At 38.8% G+C, this 24,889-nt stretch overlaps 2 protein-coding genes across 5 annotated transcripts; one reads left to right on the top strand and one right to left on the bottom strand.

Annotated features, from left to right (window-relative positions):
* Positions 1-568: 568 nt before the first annotated feature.
* On the bottom strand, positions 569-14,963 carry LOC144709482 (uncharacterized). 4 transcript variants are annotated; one of them, XM_078583051.1, is made up of 10 exons: positions 10,128-14,963; positions 9,862-10,060; positions 9,642-9,747; positions 6,841-6,973; positions 6,619-6,693; positions 5,264-5,354; positions 4,915-5,185; positions 4,781-4,823; positions 4,601-4,704; positions 569-1,197 (listed from the first exon to the last, which is right to left on the bottom strand). In XM_078583051.1, exons 1-10 carry the CDS (start codon positions 14,872-14,874, stop codon positions 727-729), a joined length of 6,240 nt encoding a protein of 2,079 aa, XP_078439177.1. In that variant the 5' UTR covers positions 14,875-14,963; the 3' UTR covers positions 569-726. The 4 variants fall into 4 exon arrangements, with proteins under 4 accessions (XP_078439177.1, XP_078439178.1, XP_078439179.1 ...); XM_078583052.1 differs by having other exon boundaries at positions 6,841-6,952; XM_078583053.1 differs by lacking the exons at positions 569-1,197; positions 4,601-4,704; positions 4,781-4,823; positions 6,619-6,693; positions 6,841-6,973 and having other exon boundaries at positions 4,984-5,185.
* Positions 14,964-21,037: 6,074 nt separating this feature from the next.
* On the top strand, positions 21,038-22,912 carry LOC144709684 (RING/U-box superfamily protein). The gene is made up of 3 exons (XM_078583298.1): positions 21,038-21,417; positions 21,515-21,581; positions 21,728-22,912. The coding sequence occupies exons 1-3, from the start codon at positions 21,343-21,345 to the stop codon at positions 22,522-22,524; spliced, it is 939 nt and encodes a 312-aa protein (XP_078439424.1). The 5' UTR covers positions 21,038-21,342; the 3' UTR covers positions 22,525-22,912.
* Positions 22,913-24,889: the final 1,977 nt, after the last annotated feature.

Below are 24,889 nucleotides of genomic sequence, written 5' to 3'. Positions count from 1 at the left end.
CAAAACACATTCTCCTGATCTCATCCTGACTATACAGCCATATTGTTGAAGAGAAGAGTCTCTGCTATTATAAACATCTGTATTCCTTAAAAAAAACATAAATATCATTATCGGAAGGATCATTTTTATGGGAGTGTACAGTCTTACGACCTCTTCCATGTAAATGTCTACAATTGTATCTGTTTTTCCACTCACAAACCATCCTTTCGGAAAGAGTTCTCTTTTGTCATACTCCTTGAAAATATATTTATTTGCGTGAAAAAAAAGCTTCATTTTTTATACTTTTAATTTTGGGAATTCGGAGAGCTTAACTATTTAGGCATGAGAATGGCCCACAAAGATGGTATGGAATTCGTAGACTCTAATAGGCTTCAGAATGTGGAATGCTTCATTTAGCATTTCCAATGAACCATCTATTCTCCACAAATATAACATCATAGTTTTGAACTTCCAGAAATAAAAATTGATCTTTGAGATGCGATTACATCATTAAAAATTGATCTCTGCATTGCGCTGGCAATGAAATATATAAATAATTAAGTCCATCGATAAACAGCAAGAACACACAAACCCATCAATATACTTCCCATTCATTATCACCAAAAAAGAATAATGCCCCTGTCACAATTTTTACATCCAGGAAAAAAAATGAGGGAAAAATGTTCCCCATCACTGTACAACAGTGCCAAAATAATACCAAATAACAAATGAAGAAGAATACTCGAATCATCTGCTCATAATACGAAGAGGCTTGAAGAGTGAATCCTCGTCACTGGGGAGGCGATGAGCAAGCAGGCATGATAAAACCTTCGAGGCCGACGGTTTAATAATACCCTCTTCATCATCCTCATTATCATCATTGCCATCATCACCATCACTATCATCATCATCATCATCATTATCATCATCATCCTCAGCCAGATTTATAAACTCAGTGAATCGTCCTTCCTGGAAGAAGATGTCGCCTTCTCCTTTGTCGACTAATCCTAAGCTTGTTGATAGAAAAGGCTGGGGATTTTCCGTCTCGTCTGTAACCACCCCAAAGTAGCGGCCTCGAGTGTGATTCTCTTCAGTCCATAATCGTTTTGCCTTCGTCGTTCTCCCTGATTTCTTGTGGTGGAGCTTGCAAGCAGTACCACGAGGGCAGTTCCCAGAGGCCTCGAACTGCGGGCACACATAGCTGTGTTTCTTTCGACACTGCATAAAACACAAAAAGGAAGGTCGAGGAAATTTGGTTCTTAATAATTATGAAAAATATAAAACTTTAGGGCGGGTCTTCTCCGAACGCGTGCTCCAAGGGTTTGGCGTCAACGATTATGATGAGGATGGGCAAAGAAGATGACAAAGCATCATTGTCATCGCCATCATTTTTTTCTTCACCAACATGAATTTGTTGGCAACAAATTGTCATTATCCTCATCGTCTGGTTTCCAATAATCGTCATCATCAACATCATTGTCATCCATCAGCTGATGACAAATCATCATGCTCATTGTTAGCTGGCTTCAAAGAGTTTTTTTCTCACGTCAATGTCATTCATTGGTTTTTCCTAAACAAAAGGGAAGATCACCCAGATAAATGATAACCCTGATACTACAAAGGATGACCTAAATTGCCCCACCCCCCCACCTATTCATATCCTCTACTTCGTGAATGATGCCATCCATCGAAGCTGTCCTCCCCTTGGAAATGATCTCATTATGATGCAACCAGATGGCCCTTAGCACTACAAAGAGCCTTCCCCATTTGACCTCTCTCCTAAACTATTGTCGTCCATTAGTAGATGACAAATCATCACCCATCTGTTTCCAAGCTAAGATGAAGCATTTAATGATGTTGTCATCATTGCCGTCCCTTGGTTTCAATGTTAAAGAGCCACAATGATGCATTCGCCATTCGTCCAAGCCACACATGGATCATGACAACGAAATTTAGAAATAAATATCACAATGACAAATTTGCCATCATCTGTCAACCCTCGCTCAAACCAATGTTGGGGTCCTCCAACTGGTTAATGGCAGGGGAAAGTGGACTTTGTCAGTTCCTTTCTATTTTGATTCTGGTACAGAATCGGATTCTGAGGAGCAAATGTGCGCTCTGTTCAAATGTAATCACTTGTGTTTTAAACCGACATCTTGTCTCCGATAACTGAGTGTGATTTTTTACTTTTATGCTTCAACGCTGAGGTCTACCTACGATAGGCATAAGCCTTTTGGCAGAACTCGAGGCCGCTACTTTGAGGCCATTTAAATGAGAAAAAACTAAAAGTTTTTTTTCCTTTGAGGAGAAGCTTCGTTCAAGCATGACTCCAGTTATAAAGAGAAGCTCATCAGGGTATATTCAGTCAGAAAAATCAGTTCCACTCAATAACTGAGAATTGTTTTGTGAAGATCATGCAAAAACTGAGAGTGGAATCTGCTTCACTATTCATGATTAAAGAATCTTCCCTCCCTTTTTAAGCAAAAAGAGGATGTTCCCTCTTTTTCTTCAAAAAAAATTAAAAAATCTTATGAAGAAATAGTGATTATAGTCGGTATGCCCTACCAAGGAGCTCAATAAAACCACTGGAGTGTCAATATTTCATGTTCTGTGTGAGCTTCAAGTGATTAGGGAGTACATAAATGGGCCAATATGGGATTTCAATTCTCACCATTTTGCTATTCTGATAGAGACCTTGCTGTTGGTTTCTATGAAAGGAAGGATCTGGAAAAGAAGAACGAGAATGAAAGATGGAAAAGATGGAAAATAACGACATCCTTTAGGAGGATCTCGTTTGTCGAATAGGGCCAATTTCAACAACTTATTCACTGCCCTCCTGAGGTTAAGGCTACACGTATTTAAAAGGACATACCCCTGGCAGAACTAAAGATCCTATCACATTCTTATTTGAGTGTAGGAATATTAACCCAAAAGAAACATCACTGCAAGCCTAAGGATATATATATATATATATATTTCAGTCAACAATTTTTTTTTTCTGAAAGATTTCAGTCAACAAATTTTTCCTATCTTCAATTCATCATGTTTGTCACATATTCAAGCTACCTTTGAAAAAAAATTCACATAGTCAAGTTTCACATTGCACCACCCTTTAGAAAAATCATGTGCTGAAAAAGAATGTAGTGGCCCTGCGAGAACTATGTTTACATCTCTAAGGACACTTTTTTTCATAAAAAATTCCAACGACACTCCATGTAAAGATGCTGAGAGACATTGTGTTACGATACCTTGGATTACATATAAAAGAAAGAAGAAAGAAGGACAGAAAGTGGAGAATGGGAAAGAGTCTGCACGTGGGACCACACAGGGGCCCACACTTGGGGACTCGGTAGCTCAAGATCAAGATCTAACTGCCCAGGTAGTAACTAACTACCCGGGCTAGGAGCAAGGAGGGCTTGCTACTATATAAGGAAGACCCCCTGGACTGGAGGGGTATCGATCACTTGGAGAAAGACCCTGGAGTTGGAGGCGTTGCTGAGCTGAAGCTGCATTCGGCTGGGGAGCTCGAGAAGGCGCTACGGATCTAAGGATATTCCTCTATCTGAAGAATTGTATTGCTACACTACCATTGTGAGTCAACTCTATCTTTTTCAAGAATTCGTTTCTTGATTTAGTTAGAACTATATCACATTGCTACGTACAAGAGCTTAAGGATATCAGTCACGGGTTGACAGATGATGATCAATTGTCCCCTTCATTCCTTAATTTCATCATCATCATCATCATCAACGAAGTCGCGGTCCATGGGTGGCTTAGAAGAATAACAATGACTAAATCGTCATCAACAGTTGGATGACGAGGACAATGACGAATATTGAAAAGCATATAACCATGACGTAATGACACCGTCCAATTCATCTTAATTGTCGACATGGAACTGGGTTTAACATATGATGACGAAATCTTCATCATCATTATCAACAGATGATTCATCAACGTCTTCATATCATTGTCATCACTGACGCCAAACCCTACATCGCTCATATTACTTGCACCAGAATGCATGCCTCCAGAGGGCATTCTTCCCACCATATAACAAATAACCTCGGGGTCTTCCCAAAAAATAACAAATATAATAGACATCCTATCACTAGGGAATAATAATTTTTGAACCGGCCCTCTAAACATGTTTATAAGACTGCTGATTCTATTAAAATAACTCAGTTCCTCGATATTTTTAAAGCTTGTCCACATTTCGTTAAGCATACTATGTCATGTAGACATAACAACGTGGAAGAGATCCCCCACCTAAAAGAATAACATATTATTATCGCGTAAGATTTAATTCACAGCTTTTTTTCAAGGCAATGCCAGACTGCTTCCAACGTCCTCCACAATATAAGATACCACAAGGATCTAAAGGATAAAAAGAGAATTCAAAAATCGCATACAAGGCAGGGACAGATATTAATAAAAAAAACCTTTCAATGATAGCATATAAGGCAGGGAGAGATAAAAAAAAACTATGAACAAAAAACCTTCAAGGAAAGACTGCGAAATTGGCAATTACAATAGTTTCAAAAGGACATAAAATGTAGAGCAAATAAAATATGGGTAGAAAAGGATAGAATTCCACTAGGAACTCCCTTTAAACGCATACCTCGTCGCCATCTCTGCAGTAGCCCTTGAGGAAGCCTTCACAAACAGAAGCTTTAGGATTCACATTCACGTGTCTATACGCACAATTACTATTGGTACACAGCCCTGTGAATGGTTAAGCATACAATTAGGCATTAAATTCATCATCAAAACGGCCACAAGATGAGTAAGCAAAGAAAACCTTCCAAAAAATAGGAGCAATCCGGCATTCTTTCTGGGATGACCTAAATTAGAGAAAAACAAAACACCAGTTTCACGGCATGGATCTACCAGAACGAGTCATAATATAAAAACAGTCAGGAGAAATCTTCTAACCTTATGTGTCAGTTTGCAGTTGGGCTCAAAACATAGACCCTTCAAAAACTTGGTGCATATTGCAATTTTTGTAGGATCATGAATATAAGGACACTTCCCTTCTTCCTTGTTACATTGTCCAAATCGAGTGAAGAACTGGCAGTACCGTTGTTTTCTGGCGAACTTTCGGCGGGCAGTGTGTAAACTCCAGCGGATTTTTTCACTAGCCAGGATGCGTACTAGTTTCTTTGGATCTCGCACAAGCTGATTACCATTACCGACTCGAACATATCTGACATGATCAGGATATACGTTTTAGGAAGATCAACTATGGCAAGAAAAGGTTAACGGAGAGGAATGCAAAACATACTCCTCATTGCCGATTGATAGTCGCCTGGGCACAACAGGCGTTTTTCCCTTGAAAACCGGATGTCTTTTACAAGCTGGTGTTTTCTGCCCATCTGCACAATTTTAAATTTGATTTAACTAAAATTAAATTGTCAAACACAACACGATTAACAAGAATGAACGACAGAACTATAAATGTGACAAATGTAAGCCACGTAATTATTTCTCATCAAAGGCAAACATTGCTCAAAACACTCTCAACTATATAAATACCAATGATTATTCATCAGCGAAATATCATTTTTATGATTCATTTATTCCTTATTTTGAAAGGACAGTTCTGCAGTCTCTCTACCAAGTTCTGCAATATATTATTTACATACCAGTACAAATTGAACAGAGGCATCAACCGACAAAAACGAAAGCAATACCAATATAAGATCAATCAAATGATAAAGAAATGATCCGGATAGTATTGCACAATTGATATTTGTTTCAAAAGTTAGATATAAAGCCACGTGATCAACCGAATTGAGTCATTCGCTGACCATGGCAGTTGGGTTCCTCATTAGAGCAAATAGTCTGGGAAACTCGTCACCCGGGTCTATCGGCAGAGGTGGGCACCAGCAGAGCCCGTCGACTGCCCCTTGTGCGCAAGGGGCGAGGAAGACTGCTCACACCTTTTCGTCACATGTCACCTCGCTCAAGGAGTATGGGCCTCGCAACAGATTTCAGGGGTGAATATCTAGACGACGATTTTTGGGCATCAGTTACGACGGGTGGATACCGGAGCACTGAAACGAAGTGTTGTTCAAGGGAGGAAAGGCTTCAGTCGAGAGTGCCATATTTGACGTTGAGGCACTAATATCTTTTTGGGGGGTAGGGGGATTAAAAGCAGGATGTGCGGTCATAACTGTAAATGATGTGTACATGACTTTGTTTTTTTAATAGTATCAGGTGGGCCACCGGTTTCGGGTGGTCTGCCCTATTTTCTTCAAAAAAACAAAATCAGCCGAATTGAGTCGAGTGACACAAAGTCTACAACTTGAAAGATCTAAAGTCATCCTATTGTTCTCGTTACTTGTCAACAATCAATCAGAAAAAGAGAAAAAACCTTCGAAAGTAATAGACACATGGTCTTCACCTGGTCCTGTGAAAAAAAGGAATATCGAGATTATGAGTGACTGAGTATCATATAAACAAAACCAGGGTACAGCTCTTTTTGTTTCATATTGGTTTAGAATGGTGGAAAGGCAATAGTGTCGTTCATGTATTTAGTGTTTATATATCTTCATTTACCACAACCTTCCATCAGAACATAGAGGTAGGCAATAGTTTGGTTGAACAAAAACACAGGATCCAGTGATGAAAAGCTACCTGGGATTCTAATCAAGGTGCGCCTTGATGGATCCATCTTGTAACGGATCGTACCAACACGGAAAATGCGTTCTCCTATCAATTACCAAAATCCAGTCATCACTCCTCGATCAAATGCCCTCACAGAAGAAATTTAACTATTTCCAGTACATCAAATAATTTGATACAACCATAGGAATACATACGAGAAGTGTTTCACTATTTTCTAGGATAGATAAATACCAGACGCCAAGTTACAATGCGATCCAGCACTTTTTTCTGCAAGAAGATCAGTGGAGATTTTTCCTTCACTATTTTCTTTCAGCTGATGTTCTGAAATAACTGGTATTGCTTCCTGAAATAAAATTTTCAATGTCTGCTAGAGCTTCACGGTTCATAATATAATTCGTTCGGCTTAAGAAAAACTTGAAAAACAAAAAATAGAAATATGAATGGCAGTGCAAGTAATAGAATATATGTTTCAACTATTAAGTAAAGCTAATGAAAAAGATAGGGCAAAAGAGTATGCAGAATCGATGCAGTTGGTGATAAGTTTCAAACAAAGTATGCTAAAAATTTATCTGGCAAATTTAAGATTATGATTGCCACTTCTGAAAAGGATCCAAGAAATTCGTGAAAAAATGACCATAAAATGTAGACGGAACAAATTTTAAATAAGGATGTCACGTTCAATGCCACAAAATGAAGTATTTCACGATGAAATAAGACCAAAACATCACAATCCAGTAAAATCGAATGAATAAATAAAATAAAATATTTATCTCTGCAGATCGGAAATAATAACCTAGAGGGGAAGAGGAGCAGGAAAGGCATACTCGAAAATGCTACCGCACTAGATCACCCTATGCAAAAAGAGAGTTTTCCTTGCCGGTTAACTTGATTGAAGTAAGGAAACATAGGTAAAAGAATTACATAAAGCCCTCCTGTAATAGCAAAACTAACAGTATCGCTCAATTGTAACAAAAAAAGTTAGAGACTATACTCAGCCCATAGATAAGATTCACTCTCTGCATAAATATGATAAGTTTATGTGGGTGATACTAACCTGGTTGGTTCATATCGGGAGAAAACGAGAAGGGGAGAGAGAGGGCGCCGGGATGGACGTTGGCGGGCCGGAATGGACTACGGCAAGTAGGGGCAGGCGGAGTGGACGTCGCCTACGTGAGCCAGACTCATTCTTGATGACACTTCTTGGCTGCCCTCCTGAAGGGAGGGCTGCTCTATTTAAAGAGATTACAAAAGGTCCAAATGAGCTAAATGCCCCTACTGGGCTAAATGAAGAAAGAACCCTAGATACGTCGGGGTCGTATCAGTGGGGTTTGGACTAACCCAGGCGGAAGTAATACAGTGCCCCAGGGTTTTGGGGACAGCCATCAGGACATTGCCCATGAGCTATCTGGGACTGCCATTGACAATGGGGAGGCAGTCGAGCACAGAATGGGAACCAATGAGTGAGAAAGTGGAGAGGAGAATGGCAGAATAGCAGAGCTGCATACTGTCAAAAGAAGGCCAGCTGATATTGCGGTATCACTGCTCTCTGCAACTCTGATCTTTTACCTCTCTATGTTTAAACTGTCCGAGGAGATTGGGAGGCATTTGCGAACCTTGATAAGTGTTTCTTTTGAAAAGGTCCAATGGAAGAGGTTGGCGGGTGACCGGCTATGGTCTAGTGAGAGTTGGTTTGTCAGCAGGTAGCAAGGGGGTGGGGGTCGAGGTTGCTACATTTGCAAGAGATGAACACAGCATTATTGAAAAGATAGGATTATGGGGTAAGCAGAAGACATGGTCACCAAGGTCTTGTGGGATAATAATGGCACAGACATGAACTGGTAACTGCCAGCAGATATATGTAGAGGGGTATCCACTTTCTGGAAGGGCATGAGACAGATCTTCCCACGAATTCAAAGGTTTTCTGAAGCCAGACTAGGGGAGGAAGCATTATTCAGCTATTGGACAGATGACTGGTCAGCCTAAGCTATGTCACAGGAGGAGTTTCCATGTCTATTCTGCCAGATCTGGAACCCTCAAAACATTGGTTCGAGACTGTTGGGACGGCAAATGGAACCCATTTTTTGAGGGGGATCTGTCAGACCAGAGGGCGGAGGAAGTGATGAGCCAGCAGCAGGCGATATTACACTTGAGGTTGAGGCCTACATGGGATACAGGATGGCTGGGTAACATCCTTGCATAAATGTAACATCCTTTCATACGTTTGTGTAAATTCTTGAGAGAGATGAGGAAATGATGAGAAGAAGAGGAGAGGAACACCAGAAAATAGGGCACAAAAAGGTTGGAATCTCCATTACTAATCCTTTGCCCTTTTTATACAAATATGCACTGAGGAGAGAGAGAAAAACAGTCCCTCCAATGGTCATATTTTTGAAAAATATGACCGTTGGGACCTATCACATCCAGCTGCCCTTTTTTGCAACTGGATGTCCAACGACTAGTTTTCCAGCCGTTGGAGTCTGGGCCTGATGTAAATCAGGCCCAGTATATATTAGGTCCTTAGTGGACCTAATATATGGCCCTAATGGGCCCCTCCCTATTGGGCCCTTAATGGGCCCTTAGTGGGCTCTTAATGGGCCCTTAACGGGCCATTATTTAGATTGATTTTAGTTAGGTTTTTTTATTCATTTTCCTAGGGTTATTCTATTACATGTACATGGCCTTTGGCCCATAAGTCAGTCCAATCTGCCCTAAATGGGCCGTGATGATCTAACAGTTTGCTTCATTAAAATTTTCACTTTCTTGTCACACTAGATTTTTCATGCTTTCAGCAGATTGATGTTTTGCATAAAATCATAAATCATCAGTCATGAACCCACGTCAGCCAAATTTGAGATAGGCCTATTAGTATCCGATCGGATAAAAATATTCTTAAAAATGAATGAAAAATGACACTTACAAGATAAACTAAGATAACAAGCAGAGAATAATTATCTTGTTCTATACGTGAATAAAAATGCATTTAAGCAGAAAAAACAACATAAAACACTCATCAACCGACTCAGCTTTCTCACCTTCTTGGACCGTTTCTCCATAGACTTTGACCATTTTAAGCTATAAACACCTCTTGCTCTTCGGTTTGATGAGGGGGCACTTTTCCATCTAAGGAGCTGCAGTTTTCTTTTATAACAGGTAGAGAAATGTGATAGATTATAAGCAAAATATTAAAACACCATACCATGTTCAGATTCTCGACAAAACTCCAAAAAAAAAAAGATTAGAAAGATCACATACCTGGTCAACAGTGACGGATGCTTTTCCAAATAAGTTTTCCTAGTAAATACATCACCAAGATATGCCACTCGTTTCCAGGGAAAGGGATACGGTAGGATTTTACGTCTCTTCGAGGGATTATGAATTTCAAGATTTGCTGGCTCTTCCCGATTCAAAGTCCAAACAAGAGAAAATCTCGAAGATTTACTAGCGCTCGTCGCTGCAAGAATACTGCAACTGTAAAATACCAAATACAAAAATAAAAGGATGAATTTATAAAAGGAAACCTTGTTTCAAATCTCTGGAAGCGCCACTTGAGGAATTCATATGCAAGGATGACGAATCCCTAATGAGCTTGTTTTTAATCCTCCTGTAGTTCGACACAAGTGGCGCCAGTGATGATGCTGCAGTCTCCTTGGTGGTACTAACCAATGCCCCATCGGCAAGTCCACTAGAACTATCTTTTACATGTGATGTTTCTTTTTCAGAAAATGTGTGATCGTTATCAGGTAAATTGTCGGCCCGAGCCCCTTCATTTGGTTCTGAGAGTTGTTGACCTTCCCCAGAAAATAATGCAATTTCTTCGCTGCCAGGGACAGGAGGTGTCTTGGGTTTCTCTAGAAGACTGTTCGTTGCCATACTAGTCCTTTTCATGTTGATATTCAGACATTTCCCTGGCCCACTAGCTAGGTTAATTGCAATTTCCTCCGTACAAGAGTTAATTGGAGGAGCAGTTAAAGATGGTTTTCTGATGAGGCTGTTGCCTTTTCTTACATATGAGCTCTGTATATTCGGCAATACATTAGGAGATGGCACTATAACGGGATCACTGCTAGACAGCTTCACCATCACAGGAGGAACAACAGGGTTCTCAGTTCGGCGCCAAGTGTTGGGCCTCCTACAATTGAAAGTGCTTGCAAGTTGACTCCTCTGATGAGGAATCCTAACAGACAGCCTTTCTTTAGCTGATACACGTTGCAGTTCAGCTTCAGTCGCAGTTCTTGAATTTGTGCCAGAAAGAAGTAAAGTATCTGATCTTCCACGGCTTGCTATCCCTGATCCAGCAGAAGCCTCAACCATTTTTGTTTCTTTGGGCCGCGATTTAGTACTAAGCAGAGGTTTCACATCTGAGGAAACTACTTTATCTGACATTCTATCGTTTCTAATTTCTGATCCGTTAATCATTTTCTCCTCAGTGGTAGCTTGACTGCCATTGTTTCCACCAAATAGATCGGGCATTGCAGCTTTGGCTTGCTTGGGACTGTACACCGAAGGGAGCAGTTGATCTGGCTTTGTCGGGTCTGGAGTCAAATGTATCGACTGTTCAAACTTTCTATCATTTCTCTCTTTTTGACAAACATGTTGAAGTTCTTTTCCAGAAATAGATGTTTTCTCCAGCATTTGGGCCCTCATGACTTTGTCTCCATCATTAAATTCAGCGTTTCCAATTGTTCCAGCCGAGTTCTGTGTTACTTGATAAGATGAAGTCAAGGAATTATCGTCACCCTCTCCAGTTAAAGACTTCAAGTTTCCTTTTCCAAGGTCGTGTCTTGGATGAGAAGATAACAAAGGTGAAGCATAAGAACTGCCATTTGCGTCACTTATTATCAGTCTTCCCTCTAGCAATCTAACTGATCGAGAGCACTCTTCACCCTCAGGGTTTAGGACAGATTTGGTCCGAACTCCTAAATTATTTGAGGTTGAGCTTGAGGAATCTCTATAAAGAGTAATCTTCAGCCGGGGAGTTTCAGCCTGATTGATATCAGAATTTGACATTTGTATCTGAGAAATCTGTGTATGAAATCCAGTGAAATTTGGTTCAAGTTCATCGAGAACAACAGTTGGTTCATTAGAATTAGCTGACGAAACAACAGACGAATTGAGCTTGTTCGATTTATTTTTCCGGCCCTTCTTCCTGGATTTTAATGTCCCTGAAAGCTCAAATTCACTGTATTTATCCCCACTGATTTTATCTGGCACGACACCGAAAGAGAACAGTCGATCGAGCTCTTTTGATTCAGTAGCAAAACCGTCACAAGTATGGCTGTGGAAAACTGACTGAGACGGCCCATGGAGACCTTGAGGCTTTACTGCACTGCTGCCCTTAATCACATCACAAACCTCTTGTGTTAGATGAGAACTGCTCTCATTTATGTCCATTTGCACTATTTCTTTTCCATCAGAGGAGCTTTCTGTAATTTTAACAGTATTATACTGCATGTCATTCAAAATCGTAGACGATGAATCTTCAGCAGGCAATAGCTTCAGAGAGGCAGCAGCAGCAAACTGACTTCTGTTCATCTCATCTTCTGCATGGTCATGCGTTGTTTCTGAATTTGACCCGTGCGGCTGAAAATTTTGAGCTGAAGGAACAGTGCCCTTCTCACAATCAACCGGAGAGAGAGAAGCAGCTTTCCGCTTGTTAATTTTCCTGCGCGCGAAGTTTGGCAATATTGGAATATAACTCGTCGAGTTCAACTCATCAGATTTCATTACGAACTTATCAACTGCCTTTCCATCACCATCTTGCTCATTTCTTTCTGCCTCATCAACAGTTACACTCACAAGGTCTTCTTCCTTGGCATTAGTTTTTTCGCTAACAATTGCCTCCTTTCCTAATAATAAGCTGACTTCAACTCCATTTGCACCAGAATTCAGTTCAGATTCTGAAGATCTAACACTCGCAAAAGCAGATATTATATCGACAGGAACTTGTTCGGACATACTTGCTTGCTTTAAATGATCCCCACAAGAGTCTCTCATGTTATTCAAAGTTGGGGTAGAAGAATTTCCGGCAGGCAACTCTTTTATCCCAACTTCTGCATGCTCTTGCTTTGGTTGTGCATTTAACACGTGTAGCTGAGAACTTTGAACAGAAGAAACAGTGCCCTTCTCCGAAGCAACCAGGATTAAAGAGGAAGCTAACCGCTTTCTCATTTTCTTGCGAGCTGACTTGGATAATTTGGGAGTCTCAACTGTAGACTTCAACTCATCGGATTTCATCAGAAATGCGTCAACTACCTTTCCGTCAAAATTGCGCCCCATGTCATTAGATTTTTCCATAGCCATAGCCTCCTTCTCTAACAAGCCTTTATCTTCTGGTGACGGCAACAGAGAGCTAATTTCAACTACATTGGCAGCAGAACTCAATTCAGAGTTTAAAGATAAAGCACTATCAAAAGAAGATAATTTTTCCACAAGAACTTGTTCAGAAATTTTGTGAGCAACAATCCTGTTGACCTCGCCTTCTTCAAGGAGAATTCCTTTTTCAGTATCAGTGTCTCTAATGTTACTCAAAGTTGGGCTAGAAGAATTCCCTGCAGGCAACTCCTTTAGAAGAAATACAGATTGAGCGTTAGCGCACTCCACCTCTACATTGTCTTGCTCCTGTTGCGAATCTGACGCTTGTACTTGAGAACTTTGAGCTGAAGGAACACTGCTCTTCTCTGAGGCAACCGGGTTGAGAGCAGCAGCTAGTCGCTTTCTCATTTTCCTGCGAGCCCACTTGGATAATTTGGGAGCCACACTTGTAGAGCTCAACTCATCAGATTTCTTCACAACCGCAGAAATATCAGACTTGTTTTCTGCCTTTCCATCATTCAACTCATCAGATTTCAACCCAATCACTGAAAAACATGGCTCATTAACTGCCTTTCCATTACTCAACTCATCAGTTTTCAATCCAATCATTGTGATATGAATTCCATTACCGCACTTGCCATTACTCGATTCATCAGGTTTCGACTCAATCACTGATAAATCGAGCTTATGCCCAGCCTTTCCATCATTCAACTCATCAGATTTCGACCCAATCCCTGAAATATCAAACTCATTACCTGCCTTGTCTTCATTCAACTCATCAGGTTTCAATCCAATCACTGGAAAGTCGATCTTGTCATCTGCATTTCCATTCTGTTTTTCCGCTATTATCTCCCCTTCTTCAACTTCTACACCAACGGAGACCAGTGGGTCGGCCAGAGACTTCTCCACAGCTTCTTCCTGGTTCTCAGCCTTCTCCAACTTCTCTTCCTCTCTAACGCCAACGGCAGATAGCTTTTCTGCATAAACTTCTTCAGATTTAGCTACTTCCTTTGTAGAAATTTCACCAACAGGATTTCCAACGATCAAGATTTGTTCCTCCTTCACCTTCCGCAAAGCTACAATCTCTCCATCAACTTGACTGCTTGATTTCTGATCAGAACTTAACGAAACTTTCATTTTTTCCCCTCCATTCAAGCACTTGCTCGAGATCTTCCCTTCAATTTTGCTGCGAAGCTTACCTTTATTAGATGGCGGGGGAATAACAACATTTTTCTTTGCACGTAGCACGCCAGATTCAATCGAGATGTCAAGGTCCATTTCCCGACCCGATTTCACCCGAAGCTGCTCGACATGATTCCTATTCCAGGTGTTGTTCTTGGCGACTGAAGACCTTGAAGAAACGGTGGGCTTGCACTGCTGCGATGTCCTCGGAGAGCAACGAGATTTCACGTCGGGAAGATGACTCCAGGAAGAAAAATAAGACGTCGATGTCGAAGATGATGATCTCAGATTCGACCCTTGATAGGGGAGATGGTGAGAAGCCGCGGGTTCTCTCCTCTCAGCTCCGTAGACGTACGAAGATCCCAAATAACCGCTCTGATGAAGTCTCGAATCGGAAGATGCCCAAGAACCCATCTCCCGGGGGAGCTCTTCTTCCAATCTAGGCCTCTTCCAAGCCGTGCTATCGCGTTTCCCCCATTCCTGCTGATGAAACCCTCCAAGAACGCGCTCACCTCCGCCATGAACGAGGGTGCGCTCGGAAACCCTAATCGAAGAAGAGGGCAAGGGCGGGGGAGCTCGCTCCGGCGAGGGGTAGTAGCTATGGTGATGGGGAGACGGGGGGTAGAGGAAGCGCTGGTGAGAAGCTGGCGTTGGAAGCGGCGATGGCGGGGTTGGCGGAGGGTTGAAGGAGACCTGGGACTGGAGCCGGCTCGGGCCAGAGGCCAAGTAGTAGTTGTAGGGGTTGAAGGGGCTTCCATGGCGATGCTCCATTGGCGAATTCTCTCGCTAGCGCGCTCTCTCTTGCTCTGGTTCTCGCTTGCGCGCTCTCTCTTCGTCTTCTCGCGGGAGGGAGGAAGAAGACGACGATTACAAATCGAGAGAAGGAGAGAGAATTTCTATTTATATAGCCTCTCGGAAAGAACCGTCATCGGTGACGGCAAAACTCGTCATCCGAGTCGTCATCTTGTAAAATAGAACTGAGGGAAAAGACTCAGGAGAAGAAGAAGAGGGAAAAGAAGAAATGGAAGACAAGAAAGAATAGTAAAATTTATGGGGAGAAGAAGAGGAATATGGAAAATAAATGGAAAGAAGGAAAGACTCATTACTACCTGAATTTCCTTCATAATACTTTATATATTAGCGAATACATAAGGAAAGACTCAGTTGATGTTAGTGCATCTGAATATTTTATTTCTTTTAGAGGTGGAGAAACATTTATGTAAATCTCATTAAAATATGGAAGGAAAATATATCTTCCAAAAACCAACATGTAACTTTAAATGTATCTAATATTTGAAATATATAGAACATTTTTTCCTCAATATGAATATGATCAATTCATTTTCCATATTTTATCTAATACAGATAATTGTATGCAAAGATGTACATTGATAGATATTTCAGTTATCAAGTGAGTCTCATTGTATTAAGAATTTTGTATTGATTATACACACATTTCCCATTGAATGATGATCACTTTATAGAAAATTTCATGAATTAACCATTGACAATCTGATTCAAAGCCAATAAATGTTCGTCAATAGGTATTTACCTCGTAGTAGATTCATTTCTCAACTTACTTTAATCTTCTCTGTTATTATAGGTGGCAACTTGAAGATTAAAATATGTGTAAAGTTACTTAGACATATTTTCTACTTCAACCTTGGGTAGGCCATGTTTGAATGTGATAACTGATGTTTGGTCAATATCAACCCCTATCTTAAAAAAAAAAACAGGATGAATATTCATCAGAGTCATTCCTTAAATGAATTTCCTAGGATCAATTTGTCATCACCTTCTAGTCTTCTTTATTTCACAAGATTTTTTAAAAATTTGGGTTTCCATTATAAAATATTTTATTCACTTATCAAGTATATAATCCTCATATAGTGAACCGCATTACGGAAATAATAACAATAAGAGACAAATCCTTAGTACTTGATTAACGTATGAACAATACTTGAATCCACAAGCCTTGCTCTACTTGAAGCACCCAAGTCTTTGATGGCAATATATGTGGCTGCCATGTCAATCGCACATTCCATATATTGTCTATTTTCATTAATAGAATGCATTCATTACAATGCGCATGTGATGCTTATGAAGAAGTCCATGAATACATAATCAGATTTACTGAATTATGATGGGATCATAACACGAAGATCAGTAGTCTTTACACATATGTTCAAATCATTCCTCTTCAAGATACTCGAGAAGGACATCAAAATAACTTGATGGAACAGCACTATGTAGCTTCACTCATATGATGAGTATGGCCAGTCCTATAGCCATTTAGCATTGAAACACTCAAGATAGATAGCGGGTGCTATTTTGTGGAAAGTGTTCATTGAATCAATCTGTACTAACCCCTGAATGGTATTATAGCACACAATCAATCAGGTTGATTTATGTCACAGTTGTGTAATTGGTCCTTAGAGCTAAGAAATCAAAGACATCTTATAAACAAACAGTTGTACTTTGATTACGGCGTGTGAGTTAATAATCTTGGAATTCTAAACAGCCTTCGTTTGAGCCATCAAGAAGTTTATGAAGATGATTCAGTGGTCAAGATGGGATCATCTTCCCTAAATCATGGAAGACAATGGGATGAAGGCCTTGACTAAGGCAATGAAATATCAAAGAAGAGTTCTTTGATGATTTCTGAACTCATTAGTACAAACTCGAATGATCGATTACTGTTTGAAGTTCACCATAACCTAAGTTATCCTAGGAGCATCAAGTGGATGAGGGACTTCATGTACATGATATCCAATGATGTAAAAGTTCCATGAGTGAGTCCACACACTCCCTTGTATCTAGAGCACGAGGTGTAACTTGGCACCCCACGTGGTGGAGTCTCAACCTATCAATTGGGTTAAACTGATCCAAGATTAATTAATTGTATGATGATATAGTTAATTAATGAAGAAGACCAATAAAGGTTATTTGACCACTAGAGTCATTAACTAGACGTATACATGGTCCTAGAGGGTTACATATTAATGGTATTTTGGACATCAGAAGATATATTTAAGTTTTGGGGGTTTACGAAAAATACCCACTTAGTATGAATAAGGGGAAGGCCCAAAATATAAACTCACCCATGCTAGAATAGTTCAAAAGCCATCTCCTGCTTCTCCCTTCTCCCCTTAGCTCATCTCCATTCCCGATGCAATTGAGATGGCATAACGACGACGGAGAGTGAATGGAACTCGTTAAGATGAAGAAGGAGATTCCATGTCGAGAATCAAATAGATATGTCTAGAGGCTGCACACATCAGGAAATTAACATGTTTCACTCCACGATCAAAGAAATCATGAATGTGATTCGTGTCGAAGTGATTCATTTTACATTTCTTTTGATGTCATTATAATTCTATTTGAGTTGTCCACTGTGAATCGTTCCAAGTTTTCATCCAATTTGAGGCCCTAGAACCCCAAAACCTTGAATCCATAGAATTAAATTATCCAACTCTTGAGCCCATAAAGGGGTTGTGATTGAGTCCACAAGCAAGGAAGCACTCTTTATCAAAGAGAACACTCAAAGGGGTGAAATCCTTCACGATTACAAGAGGCCTTATATAGACCACTAAAGGTTCATGGTCGTCCATACTAATTGTAACAAAGAAAAGACAACTCAAAATATTCAGAAAAACAACTATGCCAATCTAAAACAGAAGATTAGGAGCCTAGCAGGCCTGAGTAGAGATATTATGCAGATTATAGGGCTTTTTAAATTTGTTAGAAGATATTGCGTGGCTCAAGAATATCGTGCCAAGACAAAACAAAAGATCTACACCTATAACAAAGTCAACATAGATGTTATGAAGATGATATTATTAGAGAATATGTCAAAGGATTTTATTAGAGAAGAATTTTTTAAATGATTTTGGCTGACTCAAAATGTTAGAAAAATTCTATCAGCTTTTTTTACAGGTCTCTGGGTACTTTTCTGCAAATCTTGTTTGCTTCTTGAATGATCTCCTTCAGAATCACCGCTTGCAAGTGGTCCTCAATAAGTGAGCTTTTAGGCTACACAAATAAGTCTATGAAATTTACTACTTTTGTTTCTTTCAAAGAAAAACAAGCTAGTTGATAAAATGAATTATACTGTAATTAAATAGGTTAATTACTTTATTTTTTTCATTAAGTTATATAATTATATTTATAATGAACCCACTATCTTAAGATGTACCTGATGAGTAGAGGGGTCATCCACTAGGAGGTAAAGTTCAAGGATTTAATTCAAACTCTTTATAATGGAGTTCTAGTAGACATAATATTTATTAGATATGATATTCAGTGAAGATCATATCTCCAGGATTGAATGGGGAGGATCTCTATTGATTTGACTTCTAAATAAAGAATGGATCCATAGAGATCATAAGGGAAAATTATTGAGATGAGGGAGGTAGTAGAGATGAGAGAAAATAAATAGAATATATGTCCTCTCTTCATTCAACCTGAACCTCAAAAGAAGATCCAAAATCAGAAGTGTAATGATATAAGAATAGTACTTAATATAGGGTTTTTAAACAATAATGGTTGGTGAAGAATATGGAGATTTAGAGGAAATGAATAGATAATCCATCTCATTTCTCAAGTATTCTTCTGTTTAATCATTAGCTAACTTCCTTCCAGAATCAAGACGAGACCTAGTATATTTTGCCCATGCCAAGGCGATTTAGGAGAACACAAATCAAGATCAATGAAGAAAAGAACTAAAAATGAAATAAAAGACTAGGATAAAAGTTGATCCAGGGAGAGCTCCCCATGGAGTGCATACTGTGGTCGAACATCCAAGAAATAAAAAGAGAGAGAATAAGGAATTTATACCTAGGGTAGAGGGGTGAGATAATTCCACTTTACCCCTAGATGTTCCTTAATTTTATTTATTTATTGGACTCTGCTGGTCGATCCATCAATATAAATGGAAAGAGGATATACATGAAGATTTTCTTATATAATATAAGTGGAAAGAGGATACAATGAAGAACTGGCCCTTAAAATTTGCGCTCAATCTGATGGTTGGATATTCAGATATCAGGGTTTGAATCTGGAGCAGTCTAATGCATTTGATCCTTTTTGCCTTCTCTCTCCACAAAATTTGCAGAAAAACTCCTCTGCTTTTGCACAATTTTATTATGACACCGGTCTTAGAAATATTTGGATATATGCCTCTCTTCATTTCAATCACCTTCATTATCTTTTCCTATTTACGCCTGAAAAAACTACCAAGAGTAGTTTTAGAGCGCTTTTTTTAATGTTCGCCACTCAATAATTTTAAAAAATCCATTAAACTAAGTTAAAACTAGAAAAATTCAGGATAATATACTAACGTCAAATTTATTTCATTTTGAATATGAGAACATTAAATTATAGTAATTTTAGTGCAAATAAAAATGTAATATGTATGAAAGTAGCATTGTAAATTAAATGTTATCACTAGTGGTTTGGAAGGTGATTCAAGTTTGGAAATTTATCTCATTCCCTAATCAGCTCAGTGGACCCATGTCATTGTCCTTAAAATATAGTAAATAAATTGTATTCCATTTCAAAGGGAAACACAATATTTTTATGTGAATGCTATTTAAAAATAAGAAACATAAGTGCTTTACCTACCTAATGCATAACAAATAATCTGCTATCTTAGGTGTTCATCGAATGATAATAATAAATCCTATTTTCATCAACTTATTGGTTGACAGATCCTGTTGAGAACAAAAAATTAGCCGCTTAGTCTATCCTCTAATGATTATAAAGTATAGTTGTATTGGATCTTAAAGAATATCCTCAAATAACCGATTGGATGGGACTCAAATCCAGACACTTATATGTTAATATATAGCCGAGTGGTTATTCTAATTATAAAAATAATGTTTTTTGATTTATTGGTTTCCTAGTTTAAGGATAAACAATGTTAACCTAATGATAATAATAACTCCTAATTGATTCATATATCCTGTCACAACAACAAATAGGCAGTTTAAAACTCTAAAGAAAACAAAATCTAAGAAGTGTACTCATATCCTAGTTTCAAGAAAAAAACTAGACAATCACATGAAAGGGGAGACAAATTCATAAACTTATTTGTTAATAAACAGTTTCGTGTTCATTCTAGTGATCAAATCTGGTCCACAAAGACAAATTAGAATCTCAGTCTATCTTCTAAAGAAAATAAAGTCTAAGAGGTACACATGTATCATAATAGTTCAGTTAATCAATTGAATGGGGGACTTGAATTCAGACACAAACTTGTTAAATCGATATCCAATTAGTTATTCTAATTATAACAGTAAAAATGTGTTGATTTGTTGGCATCCTATTTTAAGGAGAGGGTACACAAATTTTTCAGATAATAAATTGAATGGGGGACTTGAATTCAGATACATATTTGTTAAATGGATAGCCATCTAGTTCTTCTAAATTATAACAGTAAAATGTGTTGATTTGTTAGTATCCTATTTTAAGGAAAGAGTACATAAATTGTTCAGATAATAAATTGAATGGGGGACTTGAATTCCGACACATACTTGTCAAATGGCTAGCCAATTAGTTATTCTAATTATAACAATAAAAATGTGTTGATTTGTTAATATCCTTTTTTAAGGAGAGAGAGTACATGAATTGTTCAGATAATAAATTGAATTAGAAGACTTGAATTCAGACACAAACTTCTTAAATGGATATCAAGTTAGTTATTCTAATTATAACAATAAAAATGTGTTGATTTGTTAATACCCTATTATAAGGAGAGAGTACATAAATTGTTCAGATAATAAATTGAATTAGGAGAATTGAATGCAGATGCAAACTTGTTCAATGGATAGCCAATTAGTTATTCTAATTATAACAGTAAAATGTGTTGATTTGTTAGTATCCTATTTTAAGGAGAGAGTACATAAATTGTTAGAATGGGTCGCGCTTGGCTTGACAACTGGTTGCCTCGTCCCGACAGCAAGACTTCCCTCTCACATTTCTTCTCCGCCGTTCGCTTTTCGGATTATCTGGAATTTTCCTCGACTACTGCATCTCCTCTTACCTATATATACCATATCCTCCGCCCCTTTCCAACTCTTCGCCGCGGCTCAGAAGCTCGATTCGATTTGATTCGGTTCCAAGTCTCGCAAATTCCTCTTCTTGGTCTGTTTTGATCTTGTTTCCCCTCCAAAATCCCATTTTCTCGCTGCTCAATCGGTGCATTCCGGGGATTTCGATCGTTGGAGATTGTGGGTTGCAATGGGGTCCGACGCGGCTGCAGCCAATGCCTCTTGTCCGGTGGTTTCCAAGGATCTCGGTGGCAAGAGAAAAAAGGTAGAGGGCTGGAATCAACGATCGCTAATTCTTCGTATCTTCTTCAATTGTCCGTCGTTTGCTCACAATTTGATTTTTTTTATTTTTTTATTTTTAGGCTAACAGGTCGGCGAAGCTGAAGCAGTGCAAGCTCGATGCCCGTCGAGAGCAGTGGCTTTCTCAAGGTTTCTCACCCTTCTTGTTTCGGTTTTCTGTTGAATTGGGCGGTGAAACAGGCTAGAATAATTCAAGAATCCGTTCCCATAATTCGTGTCTTGATTTCTGGTTGGAGGGTTTATGATGATCTTCTCTTTTCCCTTTCATCTGACAGTCAAGAACAGAAGTTGCAAGGTGGTGAATACACATGCATCTCATTTGCCTCTATCTTTGCCACAATTAGACGACCAAATTCTCCCTGCTAGTAATCTTGACTCCATGGAAGATGTCACCACCTCCTGTGGCCCTGAAAATGATGTCTCTCACAAGGAATGCCCATCACACAGAACTGATATTAGTAAACATACCCGGGAACCTTCTTCTGAATCCCACCAACATGATGATGATGATGGTGATGGTGATGGTGATGATGATGATGAAGATGAAGATGGAGCTCTGGATGATTGGGAGGCTGTCGCCGACACCCTCGTAGCCGGCGACGACGGCCCGGAAGCCAGAATTTCTTCAAATTCTACTCCTGTTCTTGACTCTGCTGGGTCTTCTGTGTTGCAAAACAGAGAGAGGATACTGAGAAAACCAGAATTGGAGAGGAGGATCCCAAGGGCATGGCGATTTGATGATATTTTTCGCCCTCAAAGCCTGCCTATGAACACTGCTTGGTTGTGCCAGAGGAGTGTATCTTGGCCACACCATAGAGTTCCTTCTGAGCCATCTTCTTGTCCCATTTGTTATGAAGACTTGGATCCCACTGACTCCAGCTTCCATCCATGCTGCTGCGGTTTTCGCCTTTGTCTTTTCTGTCATAAGAGGATTCTTGAGGCTGATGGGCGATGCCCCGGATGCAGGAAGCTTTATGGGCCAAATGGCAGTGGAGATAAGGGAGTCACAGGGGGAGTTTCTCTGTTATCTCTGCCACTGTCTCGCTCCTTTAGCATGAGTTCACAGTCTTAGATGAGGAGCAGGATGTTTTCTTCATGCCACTTTGCATTTCCTTTCACCAGATCAGGTTTGAATTTCATGCCATGTCTCCCATAGCTAAAGAGCAATGTGAATATGTGTTCTTTAGGAACAGTTCCATGTCTTCAGTCAGACTAATGTTGTGTATGAATAGATGAGAATTCTCGTTAGTATAGAAAAGTAATCCAAAACTTTTGATCCTCTGCATCTCTTTTCCGTTTTTCTGCTCCAGCTTTAGGATGAAATCCTGTTGTATTTGTTATCTGTATTTTGATACCGATCTTGCAAGTAACTGTGTAGACAAGGGCCTCACAGGTAGAATTCTATGTAAATGTCGAGAATATTTTATCTCATTGTAAATTAAATCCAGGTGCTTTGGGAATTCTTTCCTGTTATAAGGTTTTAGCCGCTTTAAATGATTACTTCCCTTTTGATTAATTTTACCACTTGTGTTCCTTTGCGCTGGATAGAACCTGCAAGACCTAACTTTCAGTGAAGCTCTTGTTTGAAAATTTTCATCCTATGCACGATAAGGGCTATCTGTTAGGATTTATTATAATTCTCTGTTTCAAAGCACTTTCCCATTATTTTGAAAAAAAGAACTTGCAATTCCGGAAAATTTTAAAATCCTAATCAATTCATTAATTGAGAGGAAAATGGAACCGTCTTGCAGAAACCAGTGTTAATTAGTGTTAGATGATATATGAATATTACTATTCACATTGGATAATCATGTTCAGATCATTTCACATGTGCACGCCATGAAATGATAATGACTTAATTTCCATTGTCAACAACGGCCTCGTAAACAGGAATGAAAATTCAACTTTAACATATAATGTGATTTACACTTGTTAATACTTGTATTGATTTATGTCGCTTAAAGTTGTTTTTGCTTTTTAGTGAGTTTAACATTTCGCTTAAAGATGCTATTAGCCAATAACTATGACACTCAGATTTAAATAGCTTAACATTTCAATAGAAGCCTATTAGTGAACGATATATGTGTATAATACAGACACAGTTATAGTTATAAAGCAGAAGAAAAAGTCTAGAAACATATGGAAAGTTGAAAAATCACAAATATCATGAAATGCTTAGTATTTATAAAAATCCACTGATGTAATAGTAGTCAAGTTTAGTAAAAGATTACGAAGGTGAAGTGTTCTGATGCTTAGTGAAGTGTACAATACGGGAATAAGTATACCTAATATATGTGCTACCATAGTGATATTTATTAATATAAAGATTAGCATATTTTTACTCATTGATAGATCCATTTCCCAAAGAAGGCAGTCTCCTGCTTTTTGTAATGTGAGTTCTTCCACATGAAAGTGAGGATTAAGATACTATAATTCAGGTTCTCATTTCATTCTTGGTTTTAAGATTTTTCTGAACTTTAAGGATCCTCACAATCTTTTACTGGGTATTGCCATTTGCCTAGATCTTCACTGCATCATTTCACCCATATCAAAGGGATAATATACTAGATTAGTGGCGTGCCAGAATCAGGCAATCTAAAAAACTTAAAAACTCAAATTTTATTACTTTAATAAGATGAAGATAATAATAGGTTGCCTTTTCCTCCTAGGCATTCACATCATTCATTGGATCCTTCACAATCTTTTACTGGTATTGCCAATTGCCTAGATCTTCACTGCATCATTTCACCCATATCAAAGGGATAATATACTAGATTAGTGGCGTGCCAGAATCAGGCAATCTAAAAAACTTAAAAACTCAAATTTTATTACTTTAATAAGATGAAGATAATAATAGGTTGCCTTTTCCTCCTAGGCATTCACATCATTCATTGGATCCTTCACAATCTTTTACTGGTATTGCCATTTGCCTAGATCTTCACTGCATCATTTCACCCATATCAAAGGGATAATGTACTAAATTAGTGGCGTGCCAGAATCAGGCAATCTAAAAAACTTAAAAACTCAAATTTTATTACTTAAATAAGATGAAGATAATAATAGGTTGCCTTTTCCTCCTAGGCATTCACATCATTCATTGGATTCTTCACAATCTTTTACTTGGTATTGCCATTTGCCTAGATCTTCACTGCATCATTTCACCCATATCAAAGGGATAATATACTAAATTAGTGGTGTGCCAGAATCAGGCAATCTAAAAAACTTAAAAACTCAAATTTTATTACTTTAATAAGATGAAGATAATAATAGGTTTCCTTTTCCTCCTAGGCATTCACATCATTCATTGGATCCTTCACAATCTTTTACTTGGTATTGCCATTTGCCTAGATCTTCACTGCATCATTTCACCCATATCAAAGGGATAATGTACTAAATTAGTGGCGTGCCAGAATCAGGCAATCTAAAAAACTTAAAAA

This window comes from Wolffia australiana, chromosome 11, assembly GCF_029677425.1.
Source record: "Wolffia australiana isolate 7733 chromosome 11, ASM2967742v1".
Lineage (NCBI taxonomy): Eukaryota > Viridiplantae > Streptophyta > Magnoliopsida > Alismatales > Araceae > Wolffia > Wolffia australiana.
Note: the sequence above shows the minus strand (reverse complement) of the source record. Positions and strands in the feature narration are given on the sequence as shown.

Coding starts and splice junctions, on each gene's coding strand:
- LOC144709684 (XM_078583298.1), top strand. CDS start 21,343: ATGGGGTCCGACGCGGCTGCAGCCAATGCCTCTTGTCCGGTGGTTTCC. Junction 21,418..21,514: donor TCGGTGGCAAGAGAAAAAAG/GTAGAGGGCTGG, acceptor TTTTATTTTTAG/GCTAACAGGTCGGCGAAGCT. Junction 21,582..21,727: donor AGAGCAGTGGCTTTCTCAAG/GTTTCTCACCCT, acceptor TTCATCTGACAG/TCAAGAACAGAAGTTGCAAG.
- LOC144709482 (XM_078583051.1), bottom strand. CDS start 14,874: ATGGAGCATCGCCATGGAAGCCCCTTCAACCCCTACAACTACTACTTG. Junction 5,186..5,263: donor CTATCAATCGGCAATGAGGA/GTATGTTTTGCA, acceptor TGATCATGTCAG/ATATGTTCGAGTCGGTAATG. Junction 1,198..4,600: donor ACTGCAGAGATGGCGACGAG/GTATGCGTTTAA, acceptor TGTTTTATGCAG/TGTCGAAAGAAACACAGCTA.